This window comes from Tachysurus fulvidraco, chromosome 3 (genome assembly GCF_022655615.1).
Source record: "Tachysurus fulvidraco isolate hzauxx_2018 chromosome 3, HZAU_PFXX_2.0, whole genome shotgun sequence".
Classification (NCBI taxonomy): Eukaryota; Metazoa; Chordata; class Actinopteri; order Siluriformes; family Bagridae; genus Tachysurus; species Tachysurus fulvidraco.
The window spans coordinates 24,662,619-24,685,531 of record NC_062520.1 but is presented as its reverse complement, the minus strand read 5'-3'; the positions used below and the strand labels follow the sequence as shown (position 1 = coordinate 24,685,531).

General features: G+C 40.7%; 1 protein-coding gene across 4 annotated transcripts; it reads left to right on the top strand.

Moving 5' to 3' along the window:
* The first annotated feature begins 5,635 nt into the window (after nucleotides 1-5,635).
* znf384b (zinc finger protein 384 b) lies at nucleotides 5,636-22,569 on the top strand. 4 transcript variants are annotated; one of them, XM_027146188.2, is made up of 11 exons: nucleotides 5,636-5,842; nucleotides 7,199-7,254; nucleotides 7,389-7,602; nucleotides 10,080-10,169; nucleotides 10,254-10,396; nucleotides 15,619-15,692; nucleotides 16,485-16,709; nucleotides 18,880-19,047; nucleotides 19,167-19,245; nucleotides 21,048-21,206; nucleotides 21,310-22,569. In XM_027146188.2, the coding sequence occupies exons 2-11, from the start codon at nucleotides 7,201-7,203 to the stop codon at nucleotides 21,646-21,648; spliced, it is 1,545 nt and encodes a 514-aa protein (XP_027001989.2). In that variant the 5' UTR covers nucleotides 5,636-5,842; nucleotides 7,199-7,200; the 3' UTR covers nucleotides 21,649-22,569. The 4 variants fall into 4 exon arrangements, with proteins under 4 accessions (XP_027001989.2, XP_027001994.2, XP_027001987.2 ...); XM_027146193.2 differs by lacking the exon at nucleotides 5,636-5,842 and adding an exon at nucleotides 5,930-6,095; XM_027146186.2 differs by lacking the exon at nucleotides 5,636-5,842 and having other exon boundaries at nucleotides 7,362-7,602.
* The last annotated feature ends 344 nt before the right edge of the window (nucleotides 22,570-22,913 follow it).

The window sequence follows — 22,913 nt, the reverse complement described above, 5'->3', positions numbered from 1 at the left end:
ATAGCAGGTTCAAGTGGCCAGGAAAACAATGTGTTGCAATTAGTTTAGCTGGAATGGAAATGCATAGTGTACATACTGTCTTTTTATGGGAAACAAAAGATTTAGATTAGTTTTAACTATTGGCGATAACTTGTATGGTTATTTGCATGAAAACAACTGTATTAGCGATCCAACACCGCAGAAGTGGTCGTGTGTTCCAGATCTTTCTTGTAAATATGTGTTTAATGAGAAGGTTCATGTTTGAATATGGTAAATGTGTTTCTGGATTTGTCGATATGAATGATGGAGAATTGATAACAGCTGGTGTATGTGTGCCGTTAGTCCATGGTCTGCAGACAATGTTTGAACAATATGAAACATGCTTTTTAACATTGAATGGAAATACCTGTGCCATTATTAAGCAAAATTGACAGTTTGCTGTGATTGATTCCCATGCACGTAGTAGAACTGGAATTCCTGATAGTGATGGGTTTAGTGTGATTGTACATTACAATTCATTGAGCTGTGTTTTGAAACATATTAAAAACTTGGCTGCATGGGTTGGTGGTGATGAGAGAGAATTTGAAATAAGTGGTCTTCGTTTAATTCCTGAAAAAAGTAGTAAAGTATCTGTCAGGCAATCAGAAAACAAAAATTATGATGTTGGTAAAAAGAAATTAGTGGGTAAAAAAAAGAGATCTTACTGCTCAGAAGGTTTGGAAGATGAGAGAGAAAGTTGTAAAGACACCGAAAGAACACTTTATGGAAAGTACTAATACAAAAACAATTTCTGACTGTGATTTGAACTCTGATGTAATTTGTGTACAAAGTAGAATTGACAAAACGTTCCATTTTTATCCACTGTGTCATGAAGTGAAACAAAAATTAAGCAGTCTACTACACAAAGAATGTCATGATGATAATGTGGTTTTCCAAGCAGACACTGGACCATTGGGATGTCCGTGTAACACAATGAGTATTATCAGCGATGGAAGCTGTTTCTTTCGGGCAGTATCACAAGTGTGTGCGGTACACAAAAAGCTCATTGAGCAGTTCGACTTGCAGAATTAATTATTAGCTATATCATGCCTCATAAAAATGTTCACATTTCAATGTACATGTACTTTATTTCCATGCTTGGGTATAGTTACAGTATTGTCAAAAGCTTATTCATAAAACAGCCTACCAAAATATGTCATCTTCCCAAAAAACGATTATATAAACTAACACAATTTTAATTTTTGGGTGAACTTTACCTTTAAGAGTTACATTTAGCCTTAAATGTTATATGAATATGGGACCTGGAGCACAGATTTTATCAGCTGTCAATTTTCAATGTACATTTCATAGTGAACAAAAAACATTTGTTCATTGCAGAATATTATGAACTGAATGAACTGTTAGTTTACAAAGCTTTCCAAATACATTTGTACTCGGGCTGTGGGTGAAATGTCACCCGAAGCTGCTGTAGCTTTAGGCGCAGGCTTCCGAAAACACTCAGAGTGTAGTTTGAGTCTGCTTTCGTTTCATATCTTCTTTTACATTACTTAGTTAATTTCAAATTCAAATGACGTCAGATCAGGTCACAGGCCACGGAAGCCCCAATGGTCCAAAAACGTTAGTGATTCGCAATCGCAACCACAGTCTGTGTTCGCAACACAGATGGGGTGAATTTATGAATGACAGTTCTGTCACAAAATGATATTGTTACGTATTCTCACGCTTTTTAAGTGGGTATACGGAAATCCTTGGCCTTTCCTAGTGGGTATACGGCGTATACTTGCATATCACGTAGACTACACCACTGCTAGTGAGCCACGTAAGAGACAAGCTTTTGTCTGACCTTTTTGTCCACATTTAACAGCCGACAAATGTGATGTGTGTGCCAAATTTCAAGGTAATCTAAGCACGCCAAGAGCCTTAAATATGCCTGAAGTAAAAGTAAATTTGACGTGATGCCATGGCAACAGCATTCGAGATATCAAAAATCCGTTCACAATTGAGCAAGTTCAATGTCTTGGCATCATTTTCACTAAGTCTGGTGACAAGCGTATGAATCGCATAGAAGGAGTATTTAAAAGTTGACCACATGCAAGTATAAGCCTTAAATATGCCTGAAAATAAAAGTAAAGTTTGACACGTTACCATGGGAACAGCGTTTAAGATATCAAAAATCCCTTAGCAAATTATCATCTACAATGTCTCGGCATCAAGTTCATGTTCCCCACTGTTGGATTCAATCGCACTATTAATTACACTAGGTTACATACTTAAGATACCATGAGTTTAAAACATTTGTTCAAAGTTATAATGAAATGCAATTTAAATTTAAATGCAAAAGATAAGGAAAGAAGTGCTAGTTGAAGTGTTTCCTGAATAAGTAGGTCTTCAATTTCCGCTTGAAAATAGCCAGTGACTCAGCTGTCCGGACCTCTAGGGGAAGTTCATTCCACCACCTTGGTGCCAGAACAGAGAAGAGTCTTGTAGTATACTTGCCTCTTACCCTGAAAGATGGTGGAACCAGTCGAGCAGTGCTGGTAGATCGGAGGTTGCGGGGTACAGTGCGAGGAATGATGAGGGCTTTGAGGTAAGAGGGAGCTGGTCCATTTTTGGCTTTGTAGGCCAGCATCAGTGTTTTGAATCTGATGCGTGCAGTTACCGGAAGCCAGTGGAGGGATCACAGCAGCGGGGTGGTATGTGAGAACTTTGGCAGGTTGAAAACTGTTGGGCGGAGCTAATGACTGTAAATTTGAAAGGTGTTTGTGTTGATGAGAGCAATGTATTTACCAAGTTTCAGGATTGTAGATAAAACTAATTGCACATTTTAGACAAAAGGGGGCGCTAGAGAGCCGCTACAGACTCACGGCAATGTCTGAGCTTTAGCCCACGCTTAATGTCCGACAACGCTGATGTGTTGTCAGTCGTGTGTTGTTTGTGTTATTCTAAGCACACCAAGAACCCTAAATATACCTGAAAATAAAAGTAAAGTTTGACACGTTGCCATCGGAACAGCTTTTGAGATATCATAAAACCCTTCGCAATTTATCATCTCCATCCAAAGTCTCAACATCATGTCGACCACATTTTGTGCCAATCGCATGAATTCTCTAGGAGGAGTATTTAAATGTTTACCGCATGCAACTGTAAGGCATAAACATGCTTGAAAGTGAAAGTAAAGTTTGATGCGTTGCCATGGGAACAGCGTTCAAGATATCTAAAATCCCTTCGCAATTTAGCAAGTGCAATGTCTTGGCAACATGTTCACCACGTTTGATGTCAATCGCATGAATTCCCTAGGAGGAGTATTTAAAAGTTCACCGCATGCACTTATAAAACAATCCAAAATGGCCAACTTCCTGTTGGGCGGAGCTCATAGTTTAGAGCACGAAAGTTGTTCAGATCGATGAGATCTGTATGCGTACCAACTCTCATACATGTGTGTACATAATTGCCCGATCTGTGCACAAATGTTTGTTTTTCCAATTCCGGGGGCGCTACAGAGCCCCCCTGCCATGCCGATGTTCCAGCCTTTGGCCGAGCCTAATGGCAGACGACTTTGACGTCTGTGCCAAATTTCTGGTGTTTTCAATCATTTTAAGGCACCCAAAGTGCATGCCAAGAGCTTAAATATGCCTGAAAATGAAAGTAAAGTTTGACACGTTACCATGGGAACAGCGTTCAAGATATCAAAAATCCCTTAGCAAATTATCATCTACAATGTCTCGGCATCAAGTTCCCCACTGTTGGATTCAATCGCATGAATCCTCTAGGAGGAGTATTTAAAAGTTCATTGCATGCAACTGTGAAAAAATCCACCTTTGTGACTGACACACTTCCTGGGGCCTGTTGGTGGCGCTATACCCGGGACTCACAATAAGCACATTGATGTGATCGGAATCCTTGGCCGAACATACACACCGCGTGTCATCACAATAAGAAATGTTTTGGCTTAGATAGAAGACACTTCCTGTTTCTCTGAATTCGCCATAACTTAGTCGCCTCGCCATGGCAGCATCGTTCGAGATATCAAAAATCCCTTCGCAATTTAGCAAGTGCAACGTCTCGGCATCATGTTCACCACATTTGATGTCAATCGCATGAATTCCCTATGAGGACTTTTTACAAGTTCACCGCATGCAATTATGAAATAATCCAAAATGGCCGACTTCTTGTTGGGCGGAGCTAATAATTCGGAGCGCGAAAGTTGTTCGGGTCGATGAGTCGATGAACTATATGCGTACCAACTCTCATACATGTGCGTACATAATTGCCCGATCTGTGCGCAAATGTTTGTTTTTGCATTACAGGGGGCGCTACAGAGTCCCCTGCCACGCACATATTCCAACCTTTGCCCGAGCCTAGTGTCGCACGTCTCTGACATGTGTGCCAAATTTCAAGAGTTTTCGGGCATTCCGATCACATCGATGTGCCTATTGTGAATCTCGGACATAGCGCCACCAACAGGCGCCGTGTCAGTCACAACAGTTGCATGTGGTGAACTTTTAAATACTCCTCCTAGGACATTCATGCGGTTGACACCAAAAGTGGTGAACATGATGCCAAGACGTTGCACTTGCTAAATTGCGAAGGGATTTTTGATATCTCGAACAATGCTGCCATGGCGAGGCAACTAAGTTATGGCGAATTCAGAGCAACAGGAAGTGTCTTCTATCTAAGGCAAAAAATGTCTTATTGTGATGACACGCGGTGTGTATGTCCGGCCAAGGCTTCCGATCGCATCGATGTGCTTATTGTGAGTCCCGGGTATAGCGCCACCAACAGGCCCCAGGAAACTTTTAAATACTCCTCCTAGAGGATTCATGCAAGTGAGACCAGACTTGGCCACCATGACACAAAGATATTAGAGATGCGAAATTGCGAACAGATTTTTGATATCTCAAATACTGTTACCATGGCATCGTGTCAAAGTTTACTTTTATTTCAGCCATATTTAATGCTTTTGGTGTGCTTAGATTAACTTGAAATTTGACACATACATCACATTTGTCGGCTGTTAAGTGTGGACAAAAAGGTCCGACAAAGGTGTGTCTCTTAAGTGGCTCACTAGCGCCCCCATTTGTCTAAAATGTGGGGTTTCATTTACCTACAGTCCCCAAATGGGTCAGTAACAACATAAAATAGTCCACTGATATTTACCCACTTGATGCACTTGCCCACCGTGCATCGTGTATAGCGATAAAAAAACGTGTGAGGGCCCGCCATCGCTGCTTGCAGCTATATTTATTATTACAATTATTATTAATAAATAAGTTTATTACATAATTATTATAATAATCAATATTAAGCTTTTTTTATTCTAATCATCAACATTAAGGATTTAGATTCCTAGTAAATTATAACTACTAGAATTTTAATATTGAAATCATACAAAGCGTGTATGTATATTATATAATTTTATATTCATATTTTTTAATTATTAATTACTATATATATATATATATATTATTTATTTTAGTTATTTATCCTGTCTCCCTGTATCCCTAAATATCAAACACGGTCCTAAACATTAAATAAATATTTAATGATCCTCCGGGTCGCAAATACGTAGTACGTAGAATTCGACTTTCGATCTTGGACGCACCCTGATATTTTGACCTCACTAAACGGGAAATGACATCATGCCGTACGGAAAACGTTCGCGCATTTTGACCTCATCTTGAGGAAGTGGAGCGTAGACAGTTCGGGCAACTCCGTAAGAAAAGGAAAAAAAATAGAAAAAAAAAAACCGAAGGAACGAAAACTCGTTGAATTTCTTCAGTTGAGTGTTTTTCGGAGCGACTTCACAAACTATCCCGAGCGGAAGAAATCCCCGGGGAAGCAGAACCAAAGTCTACACGACTGGGTAAATGAGGCTTGATGTTTATTCGTTTGAACCTTGTTTTTCTTTTTTTTGCGCTTCATTTCGGCCTCCTTCGCCTTCCGTGTGCCGGAAGTCCTGCGTAAAGCCTCGGTTTCGGCGTCGACGGTTTTTTTTTTTTTTTTTTTTTTTTTCCCTCTTCTCACTTGTTATTTTTTTTCTCCAATCCTCGTGTGCGCTGTGTTTTTTTTCTCTCCTCCAGTTTATTTGCACGGCCCGACAGCAGCAGCGGGTGAATGTGAGTTAACGTTACAGAACACAATGTTACTGGGCTGATCATGATTTTGCATCAGTCAGACGACGAGGCTGCTGTTTTTATTTTTGTGTAAAATAAACATTATATCTTTTTAATTTGCTTTGCACCGGGTATTTAATTTTTTTTTTTTTTTTTTTTTTTTTTACAAATAACCCACAACAACAACAAAACAACAACCCACCACTTCCTGTTTTTTGCATCAATAATATAATCAGATGGTTTGTTGTGTCTTGGCTTTTAGTGAGTGTTTTAGATCCCGCCAACTAAAGTGGCCTGTGTTACAAACAGCCCCACAGAAAGACCTCCGGTGAATCTGATATGATTTATTAACCGTTCTGGGATGTGTGTGTGTGTGTGTGTGTGTGTGTGTGTGTGTGCGCGCGCGCTAGCTAACACACTGCTAACACACACCATACACTGCTATATGGACATGTTATAGCACATGAGGCCTTCCCTTTACCCCAGGACTGCTGTTCTTTCTGATACATTTATATATTTACATTAAAAATAAAATGTCATGTTTTACATTTTAATAAAGGTTTTTTATTATAATTTTTTTTTACTGTAGTGCAGAATGTTGTCAGTTTTTCATATTATTTAATAATTTTTTACTGTAGTGCAGAATGTTTTCATATTTAATACATTTATTTATTTATTTTACTATAGTGCAGAATGTTGTCAGTTTTTTATATTATTTAACAATTTTTTTTTCTTTTTTACTGTAGTGCAGAATTTTCAGTTTTTCACATTATTTAAGAATTTTTTATTACCATTTTATATAATATATATTTTTACTATAGTGCAGAATGTTTTTCATATTACTTTAGTTTCACTTCACACATCATTTGTGATAATAATAATAATAATAATAATAATAATAATATCTACACTTGAATTTTCAGGTGCTTTAGTGATCCAGCCTTACAAAGATAACACTTTAATAGCATGTATCCTGTTTCCGTGTGATGGAGCTGTCAGTTCTCACCAGTCATGTTAGATTATTTCCTATTTCCCCAGATGAAGTGATGAAGCCCTTGTGCTGTTCTCACACTTTTTTCCTACTCATCAATTTTTCTCCTACTTAGGAATGATGGAGGATTCCCATTTTAACTCCTACTTCTGGTCTCCAGTGCAAGGACAGGTGAGAATACATGTAGCTTCCTCTCCAAACACACACACGCGTATCTTAAACCATGTGTCCACATCATTTTCCTCATAATGCCTCATGTGTGTGGGTGTGTGTGTCAGATTGAGAATGTTGTGTTTCTAAACAAGGTGAAGGAGCAGCTGGGCCAACAGGACAAAAACCCTGCCTACCCACATGGCTCCTCCCACTACCCCACCACAGCAGTGGTGGCAGTTGCAGGGGGTGTGGCCATGGATGCAGCGGCTGGGGGGCGTGCCCTGAAGCAGGAACAGGCGCATCCACCCCATTCTTCACACAGCATCACCGTGGTGCCCGTGCCGTCCACCGGAATCATGACCGCTGGTACAGTAGACATTGTTGTGGTTGTGAAACGACTCAGTGTCCAGTAGGTATGTGCTGACAATCGGTAATACATTACAATACGTCACGTTACATAACACGTACGACAGTGTTCAGTCTCTCCTGATCACAGAAATCAACATGAAATCAGGCAAATGAGATGGAATTTGGAGACGAATCGTGTCACGTCATCGCAACACTGTCATGTATTCTGTCAAATCCCTGTTTCATTCACGTGCGTGAAACATGAGCTCAGCCGTCAAAGAAAGCCGTTACCCGTGCTATGAATCACAGTTACAAAACAAACGTCATTGTGTGATCGCAGTTTCACCAGTTGTCAATCGATTGAGAGAAAAACAGCACAAAAAACCCAGCGAAATTCTGGAGCGACTGATTATGGTTTTTACGTTAACACGGTGGCATTCCCCTTGTATTCACACTTTTTTTTACAAGGATTCCTACAGACACAAAGTAAGCTGTTTTTAAAAAAGGTGCTGTTAAACATGCTTTTCCGTCACCGCAGGACACTTCTAAAGCTTGCTAATGTTTTTCAGAGAAGTGTTGAGCGACGTGGCTTTTTGAACTTGGTGGGGAGCAAGTGAGGAAAAAAACCATCATGGAGGATAAAGTCCTGGTGAAAATTTTAGTTTTGTTTGTGAACACAAATATAATTGTAGATTTCCGATATATAGCTCGTTATTCATGTATCGGCCCAAATGTAACATGGTTGATTTCACCAGTACCATGAAATATTTTAGGTTGCATGTGTGGCTGTGATGTCAGGTGATAGCAGCATGCATAGAGTTGTCACCATTTATAGGACTAGCGTACTACGTCCTCCTAGGTTTCATCAGGCTCTTATCTTTATCTTTCTTTCTTTCTTTCTTCTTTTTTTTTTTTTTTTCAAAATAAGCCGAAACTACTGCATCGTCCTCTTTCATGACTGTAGTTATCGTCCTTAGTTAATTTGTAGGCGGATCCACCTACTAAAAACATTTTGATCCCGCAGCAAGGTACAAGTTCCTCTTGAATACATTCATGACTGCATGCCGAACCATAGCAGATTCATTAAGTCCGTTTGTCATTCGAAGCGTACAGCAAGCTTAAGAAGAAAGCAATCTTGAATCGCATTCATGTCAAAAAGAGTCTCGTTTCGAAGACAGGCAGCTTAATTTCAGCCAAATATGTGCTCATGCCTAGCGATACAGTCCCATAACACTACACACCAGCTATAATCTAACCGTCGCTCCATCTGAGGATCTGTCTAATAGCTAGCATTTTCCTTACTTTTACGATTAACAGTCGTATCGTTCTCGTTCCTAGAAGAGCTATTTACATGGTCAAATTTTATAAACCCCCATGACTCATTGAGACAGGAAGTAGGACGCTGCAGAGTTTTTTTTTTATTGACGCCTGTAACTCAGACATGCAGCCGTTCAGGTTCAGAGCACTCCGATGCCTGTTAGGAAAATGGCAACGACAAAGAAAATGTTTACAGGCCATCATGTTTTCCACAAGCCTGCCTACGCCTTCTCTGGAAACTAGAAGGCATTATGCACGCAGCTCATTTCTGGCTTGGGAAAACTGTATACTGTGGCTCAAACCAAAGAAATGAGAGAAGTGTTCGAAACGGTAGAGTGTAGAAACCGATCAATAAAAAATTAGCAATTAAATCGATACAATGGGAAGTTTACATCCAGCACAATGGGAATAAACAGCCTTCACGTTTACACCCGATTAGAGCAGACGAGTCTAAACGCAATTCTGACACCTCGTCTGATTGAACCAGGTGGGTAAAGTTCAATCCATTAAGTAGAAGAATAACGATCGTGTAACCCTTTGTGTGTTTGTGTTCCGATCAAACTGCACGTCCCAAAACAGTCCACGTCCTATGTTTTTACCCGTCTCAGATAATTGTAGGTAAATGAAGGACGACAGCTAACCTTGGTAAAGTTCAGTGTCTTATATTCACTAGAAATTGAACACGGTTTAAAAAAAAAAAGTCGTTTCGCCGACATGGGAATGATGTAGGGCAAGTCGTGGCCTGATGGTTAGAGAGTCTGACTCGTAACCCTAGGGTTGTGTGTTCGGGTCTCGGGCCGGCCACGACTGAGGTGCCCTTGAGCAAGGCACCGAACCCCCCAACTGCTCCCCGGGCACCGTAGCATAAATGGCTGCCCACTGCTCCGGGTGTGTGTTCACGGTGTGTGTGTGTGTGTTCACTGCTGTGTGTGTGCACTTTGGATGGGCCAAATGCAGAGAACGAACTCTGAGTATGGGTCACCGTACTTAGCCGTATGTCACGTCACTTAAGTTAACTTAACAAAACAATGTGTTTAAAAAGCTGAACATGCTGACTGGACACTGGACCATTATCACTAAGTCATGCACATAAATAAAGGTTGTTCACCTGGTGATCTAAACATAGTCACTATCTCTGTGTATTTATTTATTTTATATACTTTTCTCACTTCGTTCAGCGGGATTAGTCACTCTGGTGTCTCCGGTATCTTCCGCTCCATCCCTTATCCCCGGGCATCCAACAACTACTATGATAACAGTGCACACAGGTAACGCATCATCTCATTCTCCTGCAGCAATACTGTTCAGCTTATAAAAGAATTCAAACGATTACCTTTCTGTACTTCTTTCAGATAAGAAGGACGACGGCATGTCCTGCTCCCCGGTCGTCATCCCATTACCGTCGAAGCGAGGGAGGAAGAAGAAATCCACGCTCCCTTTGGTGGGCTCCCCGACAGGAAGTGATGCACTGATGCTCGGTCACCTGGCTGGACAGGTACGTCTTTCTTAACCGTAAGAGTTTAATGTAGAACCTCTTTCTGGATTAGATGTAGGAATAAAACCGAAATCAGTGTGTCATTCTCATCAACAGCAGGATGCGATGATGAGGTTTTTTTTTCCTCATTAAAGACTGACGTGGACTTTTTTGTCCTTTTATAGTTACACTGAATTGTGAAACAATCATTTCCTGTTATCACTTGTTATAGCATCATATATCTGGTTTTACTCGTCACTTAAGGTTTTGGAGCCAAGCTAAAATGTTCAAATTGTGCCCTTGATCTTTAACCCTCAGCAGCTCTCGTCACAATTCTAAGTCGCTTTGGATTAAAGCATCTCCTAAGCGAGTAAATGCAAATGCAGTGCTAACAAGACACTAAATGGTGTGAGCCTTATGCATTAGTTATAATGTACAAGCAGCACATTATTAATTCATTCATTAATAGATTTAGATCATGTGTATAAACCACTATATAAATCATGGTTACTGAATTGTCACTATAGAAACGTTAACATACCGTACATGTCTTTTTCTAAACCTGGGATTTGGAGCTGCACTAAGGTTAGAGCGACGGCGTTATGGGAAAGTAACGAGCACCTTCTGACCAGTCAGATTAGAGAAGTCCTCAGCACTGAGGTACAGAACTGTGAGCACAAACAAAGCTTTATATTATCATTTTAATTTCCTCATCTTTCACGTTCGGATGGCACGAAACAGCCGTGCACGGGAACGGAAATGTCATTTTATGTAAATAATACGGACAGCGTTTCCCTAATCGCCCGCTCCTTCGCGCTTCCACTTCAGTGTAGACACGGTTTACACGGACATTTTGAATAAATGTGTGGCGTAGACTTCTATGTGACCTTTTCTTCTCTTTATTAAAGCCATTCAGTCGGGTCTCTAGTGCCTAACATTATAGGGAAATGGTTTACGTATTATAAAAAGATGTGCAGCGAATTGTTTCGACCTGTTCTCATTACCGAGGCTTCGAGCCGAGCCTGTAATAAAGAAATATAACTCGAAGCGGTAATAAGAAATTTTACGACGTTGCCCGTCTAACCCAGCAAATCGTCCAGCAGCCGTACTGTACATCGAAGCATTTCTTCTGTCTCTCTGACACGACTAAAAATGCAGCTGTTTGTTCAAGCGTCCCTTACGGTGTAGATAAAACGTAATACGAGTCGTCAGTTTATTCTTGAAGGGAAATTCCAGAACATTTTCAGTTTCGCTCTAACGTACTCTTGGACTTTCGAAGCAGAATAAACCAGTTAAGACATTTGATCAGCTCAGATGGACTCGATCATAAGGACACTGCACTTTAGCCGCTTCCCAAATGACGTACTGCACGCTTAGCTGCATGTAGTCTGGCGTCTGTGTTGTACAACAGTCGTATCGTCTCACGTGAAAGCTAATTGGTTATTTTCAGAAACTTGAATGACTTGACTCGAGTCAGACTTAATTCGCAGACTTGAGACTTGCTTGACAGATATTAAAAAAGACTCGACTTGACTTTGACTTGACATTCATGACTTGACTCAGACTTCAGAGATTGGGGACTTGACTTTACTCGAGTCAGACTTAAGTCGCAAATTTGAGACTTGCTTGATAATTTAAAAAAAGACTCGATTTGACATTCATGACTCGAGACATGACTCGGACTTGAGTTAAATGAATCAGAGATGAGGGACTCGATTTGACTCGAGTCAGACTTGAGTCGCAAATTTCAGACTTGCTTGACAAATATTAAAAAAGACTCGACTTGACTTTGACTTGACATTCATGACTTGACTCAGACTTCAGAGATGGGGGACTTGACTACTCGAGTCAGACTTAAGTCGCAAATTTGAGACTTGCTTGAAAATTTAAAAAAAGACTCGACTTGACTTTGACTTGACGTTCATGACTTGAGACATGACTCGGACTTGAGTTAAAAATGACTCCGAGATGGGGGACTTGACTTGACTCGAGTCAGACTTAAGTCGCAAATTTGAGACTTGCTTGACAAATATTTAAAAAAAGACTCGACTTGAAATTGACTTGACATTCATGACTTGAGGCTTACTTGTGACTTGCACATGTGTGACTTACTCCCACCTCTGGTTATGTTACCGCGGAAGTATAAGCCATTTTTTCAGTCGATCACAAACGTGCTGAAAAATAAATCCCACAGCATGAGCTAATCGAGAAGACATTTGTTTACCGGCGTGTCTTCATCCATCTTAAGCCATCTTCTCTTTTATAACATAAGCAAAGTATCGAGTGCACGAAGTGTCCAACATTACGCAGTTTGCTCTTTCCGGTGAATAAGTGCATCATCAGTACATGAACTGCACTAGTTTTTGTTGCAGTTTTCAGTGTGAACACTACACACACTATTTCTACTACACAGTGGAGGAGAACGGTGCACAAGTGTGCGACTTAGGACATACCTGCTGTTTGTTATAGCAGTAAATTGCATGAAATTTTTATACCTAATCCCGATAAGGCTTAAATAGTGACGTCAGCGTAAATGACTTATTTTCTATAATCTTGTCCTCGTATTCTCTGCAGTTAGCAATGTTTTGTTGCACCATTTCAGCAAATTAGATGATGACCTGTGAAGATGCTAGTATTCTTTAGTGGAGCTTATACATTATACATCTGTACTAGTAGTTCAGTATCTATCTATCTATCTATCTATCTATCTATCTATCTATCTATATATCTCTATCTATCTATCTATCTCTAATCTATCCATCAATTCATCCATACTCTATCTATCTATCTATCTATCTATCTATCTATCTATCTATCTATCTATCTATCTATCTATCTATCTATCTATCTATCTATCCATCCAATATATCCATCCATTATCTATCTATCTATCTATCTATCTATCTATCTATCTATCTATCTATCTATCTATCTATCTATCTATCTATCTGTCTATACCCTATCTATCTGTCTATACCCTATCTATCTATCCATCCATACCCTATCTCTCTCTCTCTCCATCTCCCTTCTGACTTTCTCTTTAGGAGTCTGCTTCTTGTTTGTCTGTAAACATCTAGGGTAGTTTAGAAGTAAGCAGCGTTCTGGGCGTCCTTATAAGCAGGCTAAACTTGAAGAATCATGAGACTAAAGTTACTCGCTCTGTGCCATGGTTCTATTAATGTTAATGTAGCTTTATACAACAGCACACCGTTTTACTGACAGACATTTGGCGTGTAATTACAAGCTTAAGAATGGAAAAAATAATAATAATAATAATCGAGCAAGATTAAATGTGCAGTGTGTAACATCGTACTCTTTGGTTCCTGTTCGTCTAGCTAAACAGGGAAGACATTTCTTTTTTTTTTTCCTCCTCTAATGTAGTGGGAAGTTATAGATTTATAGATGACCGTCAGCTGATTTGTCCTCTTTGTGGATTGTTGTGTGAGGGGGAACTCATGGTGCCACTGAGAGTCTGAGACATTGGAAATCTCCAGCTTAGACCAAATGAGCTTCAACAGCACTCACTGGACTCAGTAATGCCACTGGCTGAGAAGAGGAGCAGATCCTAGTTATTAGCAAAAGACGCACACACAACAGGATCCAGCTTATGCAATATGCAGATGTGAGAGAATCATATATATAAAAACCCAAGTGTTAACAGACTTGCCGCTGCTAGAGGCAGCCGTGGGTCCAGTCGGTACAGATGAAGTTTGAGGTGATGAAGCAGGAAGTAAATCTAAATGAAAGGAATGACTCAGTGACTTGTCCCGATTTGTTATTTATTGACTCATTATACAAAAGTTTTCATCATCTATGTATAAAACTTATCTAACCAAACCCGGTTATATCAGGCATGAGTGAGTCATCGAACGTGTCCGCTCACCCTGCGTGTGGTTTTCATAGATCTTCACAGAAAATACTGAGATACTTTCATACTACACAAGTTTTTTCTCTGCTCCGTCGGGGCCGTTAGAACTCAGACATACTTATTAGAGCTTAAACGATCTGGGCGTAGGTCGAATCGCCGATTGTGTGTTGACCACGTGTGGGAGAGCAACGCATGCGGCACCAGCACAGCTCACGTTTCAAAATATTCTTCCACACATAGTGCACAATACTATCTTTCAACCAGAGCGTGTAATTTCTAACCCTTACATCGAACAGCTTTAAGCTTTAATTCCATGTTCAATAAATACAGAATTTAAAAAAAAGAAATAAATACATAAAGTTGGCTATATGGTTTATGTAATCTTTGAGGCCCAGATTAAGGAGGTTTCTCTGCTCACACGTTTCGAGTCCATAACGAACGGCTCTTTAGCTGGCGGTCCGATTCTGTACGTTGGCGTTAGACATTAGAGTAGCCTAGTGTAGAGAACAGCCGAGTGTAACCACAATCTTTTACTACTTATGTCTTATTGATGGAGAAGCCCAGACAGTGTACAAGGTCAGTTCTCGCTGTCTGAGGAAGTGACTTATTCCTGCACTGAACCCCAGACTTGGTAAATAACCTCTGAATGCGCATCTTCTATAACTGTGGCCTTGTACAGGTTCCATCCATCCATCCATCGTCTGTACGGCTTATCTCACAAGCGGTCCTTCCCAGGGCCCAGCCGTCTCGCACACGCCCTACACTAAGGACGACTTAAGGATATCGAACCGGTGGAGGAACTTTTCCTCCATTCATTTATTTTTTTTTTTGAAAACACAGAGCCAAAATAATACTCCCAACTAAAAAGTTTACTCCTACAAACACTAGGTTTTGACTGAATAGGACTAATCAGAATGTGAAAATTGTTATTATTTAACTCAAAGAAAGCTAGAAAATAACAAGAAAACAAGGCTATCTGTCAATTGGTGAAGATTACAGACATATTTAAAGCTCTGAAACACCAGGAGTAGCGTACGTCTACATCAACGGTCTATACAAGTACAGTCTACATCAGTATTGGGTGGGACAGGTTTGTGTGCAACTCCTCAGACAAGTGTCTCTGCTGTTGCTCGACAGGAATTGACAGAAGTGTGAGAAACGCTGAGTTAACAAGTTCAATTCTGTGATGTGAGGGCCAGCATGTGACACCAACCAACATGTTAGTAACTCATAACTGAAGAAAACCTAGTGTCAGTCACTTTATACAGGAACGGAAATCTCAATTGTTTTAAGAGACAGGGTGGGTGTTTTTTTTTTTTTTTTTTTTTTTTTTTTAATTAAATCGTACAAACGTCTTTTCCTCTCCTGTCCTCAGCATCATCCCGCAGACCCCTACGACCTCTCTGCTGACGAAGGGCCCGCTGGAAAGGAGGGCGCAAAGACCTACAGGTACGACGTCTCAGACATTAGCATGCCTGCTGTGCGTGCGTGTGTGTCTCTGAAAGCTTCTAGACAAGGCAGGACTGAACTAGTGATACTTAGTGCATTTCCCACTTGCTCTGCAGCAATGCATGGCCCCCAACACACACACACATGCGCACACACTCACACACACGAGTACGCGCTTGTGCTTCTTAGGCTGTGTTGAATGTGTCTCAGTCCATATGTGTGTTGGCTTCGCGTAGTATAAGTAGTGTTCACTAAGTGTGTGTCGTTGGCTGCATGCGCCAGCATGGCTTTGCCAGTTCCAATACACACACACACACACACACACACACACAGCAACATGACCGCACAATTACTCTCCTCCACTCGTTTGGTCACTCCTTACTCCTTCATCCGTCTGCGCTCGTATGTCTTGCCTTTCCTTCTCATCTTTCTGATTTGTCGACACAGTCTACAGTTTCCCTCTGTTGTTTTTCTTCACTGATCTCATCCCCCCCCTTTCTCCCCCCCCACCCCACTCTCCTCCTGTCCCTTTCTGTCCCCTCTCTTTTGTACCCCATCTCATTCCATTCCACTCTTTTTTCACATTTTTCCTCACCTGTTCTCCTCCTCATCCTCCTCCTTTCATTCTCTCACCTTGACTTACCCATGACCCCATCTCACGTTTCCCCCCAACCTTCTCTCTGTCTTCACATCTTCTCGCTCCTGTGTTTCCTCTTCGGCTCATCTTTCTACTCTCCCCATCCTCCTATTTCCTTCCCCGGAATGTGTGTGTGCGTGTGTGTGTGTCTGTAGGTGCCGGATGTGCGGCCTGACGTTCTGCAATAAGTCAGACATGCAGCTGCATTCCAAGTCGCACACGGAGGTGAAGGCGCACCAGTGCCCGCACTGCTCCAAATCCTTCGCTAACTCCAGCTACCTGGCGCAGCACATCCGCATCCACAGCGGCGCTAAGCCCTACATCTGCTCCTACTGCCAGAAGGCATTCAGGCAGCTCAGTCACTTACAGCAGCACACACGGTACTGGAGGATGCACTGAGCGCCAGGATGTGTAGAGTGTGTTGTGTATGTGTGTTTGTGTGACAGAGAGTGTGTGTGTGTGTGTGTGTGTGTGTGTTTGTATGAGAGATCTAAAGATTAATGTTGGCTAATTCATTTGAAATCAACAGGGTTTGCAATGGATTAAGGTTCAGGTTTCACACTTTTCCATGTTTCCACAAAATATCAAGTTGTTGTTGTTGTTGTTTCCAGTGGACTTTATATGGCTGTGAACCGTTATGTAATTTAGTGTAGGAGTTTTCAAATACACTCCTAACAGTCTGAAGAAAAAAAAACAATAAACCATTACCAGTTTTACCTTTGGAATTTAAGAACCCTTCAGCATCCAAAATCAAATACTTTAGCGTCTGGTGATCTTGGCAGAGACATAGAACACCCGAGAGGAGACGTGATGCACGCTCCGAGCTTCAGTTAATGTTTCACATCAAATATTACTGACCAACAACAACATCAGACTCCAGCGATGTTTTCCGAGGTACGGCCGTCCGCGTCCGACGCTGTTTCGATCACCTAGGATTTCCAACGCACAGACCTTTTTTAAACAAAAATAAAAACCGTCATGTGAGCGACTGCTTTGCCTTGTAACTGAACACATCAACTGAAGCTGTATCTGCATCTGTATCGGCATGATTTTACACATTGTGCCGCCGATTGAAGAATTGCACCAACGAGCAGGGGGGTACAGGTGTTCCTATAAAAAAAACAGTCATAATGAAGTCATATTTAATACTTTTATTCATTTTATTTAAGCATGTCGCCGCATAAAACAGGTCGACCAGCATTAACCTTTTCTTCCGTCTCTTCACTGGAACACATTCATGTTTTTTTTTTTTTTTATATGTTTTTTTTTTAATGTTTTTTCTTTTTTCTTCTCGCAATCGTTTCCACAATCTGCTAGCGTATGTAGAACATCACGAGTTGTTGTTCTAATAACAATGTGACGTTTACACCATTCCTTAAATGCCGCCAGTGGTTTGGCTCATTTCTGGAGTAAGTTATGGAACGTGGCGTGATTTAAGCACCAGTTCCTTGTTCGGCAGAGAAGAGCTATGTGAAAGGCAGGACGCGACATGTCCTGCAGTCCTGCCAGGGAATTAAGATACGATCCTTGGACTTTTCTCTATTCTCAAGTAGCAATATAGTAAGCAGCAAAATGCCGTTTAACGTCAAAATCCTCTCGTGTTATGTTTGTACGGCTCGAGTTAGGTACGTACTCGTACAGCAAGGGACAAAGGCGTAATCACATTCCTGCCCGAGAGGCAACGACACAAGCAGTTGTTTCGAACATACCGTAGCTGAGTCATCATGAGACACCGAGAACTCTGGACGCGTTTCTGAATGAGTGAATAAGATCCGGTTTATGTGTCTGTGTTTGTTTGAACATTTCCTTGCTTTCACCTCTTGTGCGCTCTTCTTTTTTCTGAAACCCCTCGTTTCCTTCCTGTCACACCTTCCATTACTATTCAAGCCTGTCCTTTTTCTCAGCCACGTTTTATCACCTGCAGATATTTTCGCTCTGACTCTCAATCACAGCAGACTCACACATACACATTAAGTGCAGGAGCTCCGAAATCCGTACATCACGATTCAAGTCTGCAGGCTTGTTTTTTTATTTTTATTTTTTATTTCCCTCATAATTCATATGAAATGATGGATCTGGCCTTGCTGTCACTGTAGAGCAAACATTTCCTTCTGTCACCCGAACGGCAGGCTTTACAAGAACAATCAGAGATCAAGTTATTACTTGTAAATAACCAAATGTAAATAAAATTCTCACCCCAATATGGTAAGAGTATATTTATAGTATTCAATGGCACATGTTAAATATTCTGCATACATTGAATATATTTATACAGCTTGGTGGTAATTGGTGAGCTGATGTAAATGTCGCTAAACAAAATAATTTGTGACTGGGATATATTTAGTTTAGGCAAGTGTGTGGAGGAGTGCGAGCAACTGAAAGAATAAAATGAGATGACTCAGGTCCTGCATGACATTAAAGCTAGGAGCAAAGCACACTGCATTTACAGATCTTCATACACAGCCCTCTCTCTGATGTAGCGCCTCTGCTGTTAGTCTCGCTCACTCACCCTCTTTTTTTTCTTTTTCCTTTGCCTTCTTTTCCATGCAGAAACCACACCGAATCCAAACCCCACAAGTGTCCGCACTGCTCCAAGTCGTTCGCCAACACCAGCTATTTGGCCCAGCACGTGCGAATCCACACCGGAGTGAAACCCTACACATGCTCTTATTGCCAGAAGACCTTCAGGCAACTCAGCCACCTACAGCAGCATCACAGGTAGCCTTCTCCATCCTTAATCTCCCCAAAACCTATTACCTCTCTTCACAATGATCATCTCCTCAGGCTTGTCTTTCAGTTCTCTAAAGGAAACGGGTTTTTCTCTCTCATTGGCACAGAATCCACACAGGAGACCGGCCATACAAGTGCACTCATCCAGGCTGTGAGAAGGCCTTCACTCAGCTATCGAATCTTCAGGTATGGACAATCGATTGCCTTGTATACGAATCTGATGACATCGTAGCGTAGTATATTTGCTTATCACTTCACCGACATGAATAATGCATTGTTGTTAATAAATATAGTTGTTTGGAATGCATGAATGCTACGATTGGCCAAAACGACCACAGACCACAGCTTCGATTGGTCAGAACGCTTACAGCATGTGATACTGATACCTTGCTGTTATGTTATAAAGTGTGTTAATCTGCTTTTACCGCAGCGATGTATACGTTTTCAAATGTAACGAATGACACCTCACACTTTTTATACAGCAACAGCAGTCATTCCCTCACTAGCCTATTTTCCCCCTCTCTTAAATAAAAAAAAAGTCATGTCATATAAAAACTGGGAAGCAGAAACTCATCACTTCCAAACAGTGGGACTTTACAAAGCACCTTGTTTGTTTAAAAAGTACAGACACCTGAAACTCCTTTCATAAAGATCTCCTAACAGTCAGTCAGAGGTATTGAACATAAAACCCGGTAAAGGTACCAACTTGTACCCTCTTTGTTATAACTCTATGGAGGAAAAACAGCACTTAACACCCAGGGCCATAATTTAACCGCTCATAAAATGCTCTAATTAGGTAATTGTTCATTAGACACTGCAAACAAATCTCTTTCCTAAAGATTAACGGATATGAATTCTTATGCAACTATTAGCCCTTTCAATATCAGGAGTTATTTTGTGTAGCTTCATGACATTTTCCTAATTAAGCCTATTTCAGTTTCTGCACTACATTCAGGTGGTAATAGTATGTATTATTATTATTATTATTATTAATAGAATAATTGAACTGATTACACTGATTGAATTAAAAACGACCGACTACTATTACTATTCCTACCTTAATGATATGAAGGAAAGGACAAAGGAGATGGAGAACTGAGAAATAAGACAAAGTTTACAAAGTTTTTTTGTGCACTAATTGCTAAAATGATGCATTCTGGTGGGTTTGTATCTAAAACTCAGCAGTGTAAGTGTCACCATCATAACATACAAGATAAAGGAGAAGCAGTGTGCACTTTTTGCCACGGATCATGTGCGCCTCACTGTCCAATATTTGCAGCAGGTACAGCTTTCTCAAATTTGTTAAACATCCAGACATCATGTCACCAGCAGTTAGTGTCGCTCATGTCCCTCGATGTCCGCAGCGCCTGCTGAAAGTGTCTCTGGACACTTTGACGCCGCCAGCCGGCGTATGTGTGAATGTAGCGTTACGCCACTGTACCACCGTTCTCCACGAGTAGAAGTTTCAAGCTTTCTAAACTTCCCCATGCACATGACCATCACCAGCTTTTCTGCAGTTATCAAAGGGGTTAATCAGTTTCTTTGGAATTATTTAATATTATTTTGGTACATTTTCTACTTTAACAAGTTGGCTTGAATAACAAGGGGAATTGAACTCATCTTGTTTAACTGTCAGGTTAATGAGACTTTAAAAAGTGCACACAAATCCTACAGCATGGAATGTCCTAGATTGTCTGCTACAAATGACTTTAAAAGGAGAGTGTACTTATTATTTGCCTGTTGCCCCCGTGTTGACTGTCTAGTCATGGTTTAATTAAACAAGTTCACATAAGTATTTAAAAAAAAAAAAAAAAAGCAAGTGTTAGTTACTTTTTTGCTGTGTTTAAGTTAAATAATGTGTTATATATTTTCTGCTAAAGGAACTGTAACATTGTAAAGAATTACTTTGAATACTTGACAGATTGCCGCAGATGGACATTTGGGTCTCAACTTTTTTTTTTTAATGATGTATATCTGTTTGTTCACAGTCTCACCGTCGCCAACATAACAAAGACAAGCCATTCAAGTGCCACCATTGTAACCGTGGCTACACTGACTCAGCAAGCCTTGAGGTGCATCTCTCAACCCATACAGTGAAACATGCGAAGCTGTACTCCTGCGGCCTATGCAATCGCACCTACACTTCGGTACGGCACTAACCGTGACCTCGATAGAATCCCTAAAAAACACCTTGATCAGCATTTAATTTCTGCCAGCTAATAATCAGTCTGCTTTTCCATCCGCTCACAGGAAACTTACCTGATAAAGCACATGCGGAAACACTCCCCGGATCTGGTACCCACCCCACCGACGGCGGGTCAGCAGAGCCACAGTCCTGCGCACGGAGGAGCAGGGGGAGGAGGTAGTGCAGGAGGAGGTGCAGAAGGAGCCGCAGCAAGTCGCGCCGAGAGGAACGCTTACCAACAGTCAGAGGGAGTGCCATGTGTGTTTGACCTGCAGCAGTACAAACCAGTGACAGGGCCAGATGTTTCGTACAAAACGGTCAGCGTGTCTGATCTGTCCTCTCACAAAGACCTGTGCATCACAGTGGAGGCCTCGGCCATACAAGTGGAACACCTCAGTTCATGAGGCAGGAGAGGCCTATGGGAAGAAAAGAGTGAACACAGACTATAAACAGTAACGGTGCAGCAGGAATTCTCAGTGATCTTACATGACCTCTCCAGGTACGAGAGGCCTACCTAAAGTAGGGATTAAAAGCAAACGCAAGGACCGATTCAATGAAAGATTTGCCGATGGAAAGGAATTTCCTACTAGGCCTGCTCAAGTTCATGGAAACAAACACAGTCAAGGACAAAGTGAAATACTGAGAAATTGCCTTTTTTCTTTCTTTTACCTTTTTTTCTTTTCTTTTTTCTTTTTTTTAAATTTCATGGTTCTTCAGATATCCCGCTCTTCCTTGTTCCAATCTATGGCTAGACATTTTGAAAGCTTTTATTTAATACAGTGGTTGTCATCTGTAGATATTTCTATCTACTCTTACACTACGAAATTTACACTCGCTGTTAACGGACAGTATACGAACATCTTCGATACGTCGCGCAATATGCATGTGATATTTTGCCCTGAAAGTTTAAAAAAAAAAAAAAAAAAAGGGGGAAAAATCATGTTTTCAATTAGGTTGGGAAAATGTATATCTGACTATCTAGTATATTGTGTGTATGTGTGCAAGTTAAAGGATGCTTTAAGTAGTGGTTTCAAAAAGGAGAAAAGAAAAAAAAAATACAACAAAAAAAATAACAAAAACAAAGAGGAACTTGAGTGTCAACACTTGCCAGTCACAAGCTCTGAAAAATTCTGGCATGAACTTTTAATAATCCTTGTTCACTCTTCATTTGTGTGGATGATGTAATACGCTCACTATTGTTAGTCTACAGCTACTTCATCTTAGTATTAATTCTTGTAATGGATCTTACGCCCTATCATAGTCATTAATACGATCAGAATAGAATGAATTATCATTTGAAAAACAATAATAAAATGTAAAACGTGTCACTTGTAGTTTCAGTACATCTTCACACGTCCAACACCTCTCACCAAACCAGGACGCTGTCGTAAACCGATTCTCAACAGGTTCATTTCTACTTTTAAAGATCACAGATGATGATAGTTTCTTTAGGGGTTTTTTGTGACACCATGTGAACTGTTCAGGTCTTAGGCACAACATTATATTTCTATACATCTGTAGAATTTTGTAGATTTTAACACTTTAAATCTGTGTTAAGTGTCTTAAACAGCAGTAAGAACCTCGTTAGTAGTACCACAGATAAAAACTCGTCCCTTAATTACATGATCAGTAGTTGTTTATTGCTTTGTGGCATTTACACGACTTTAAT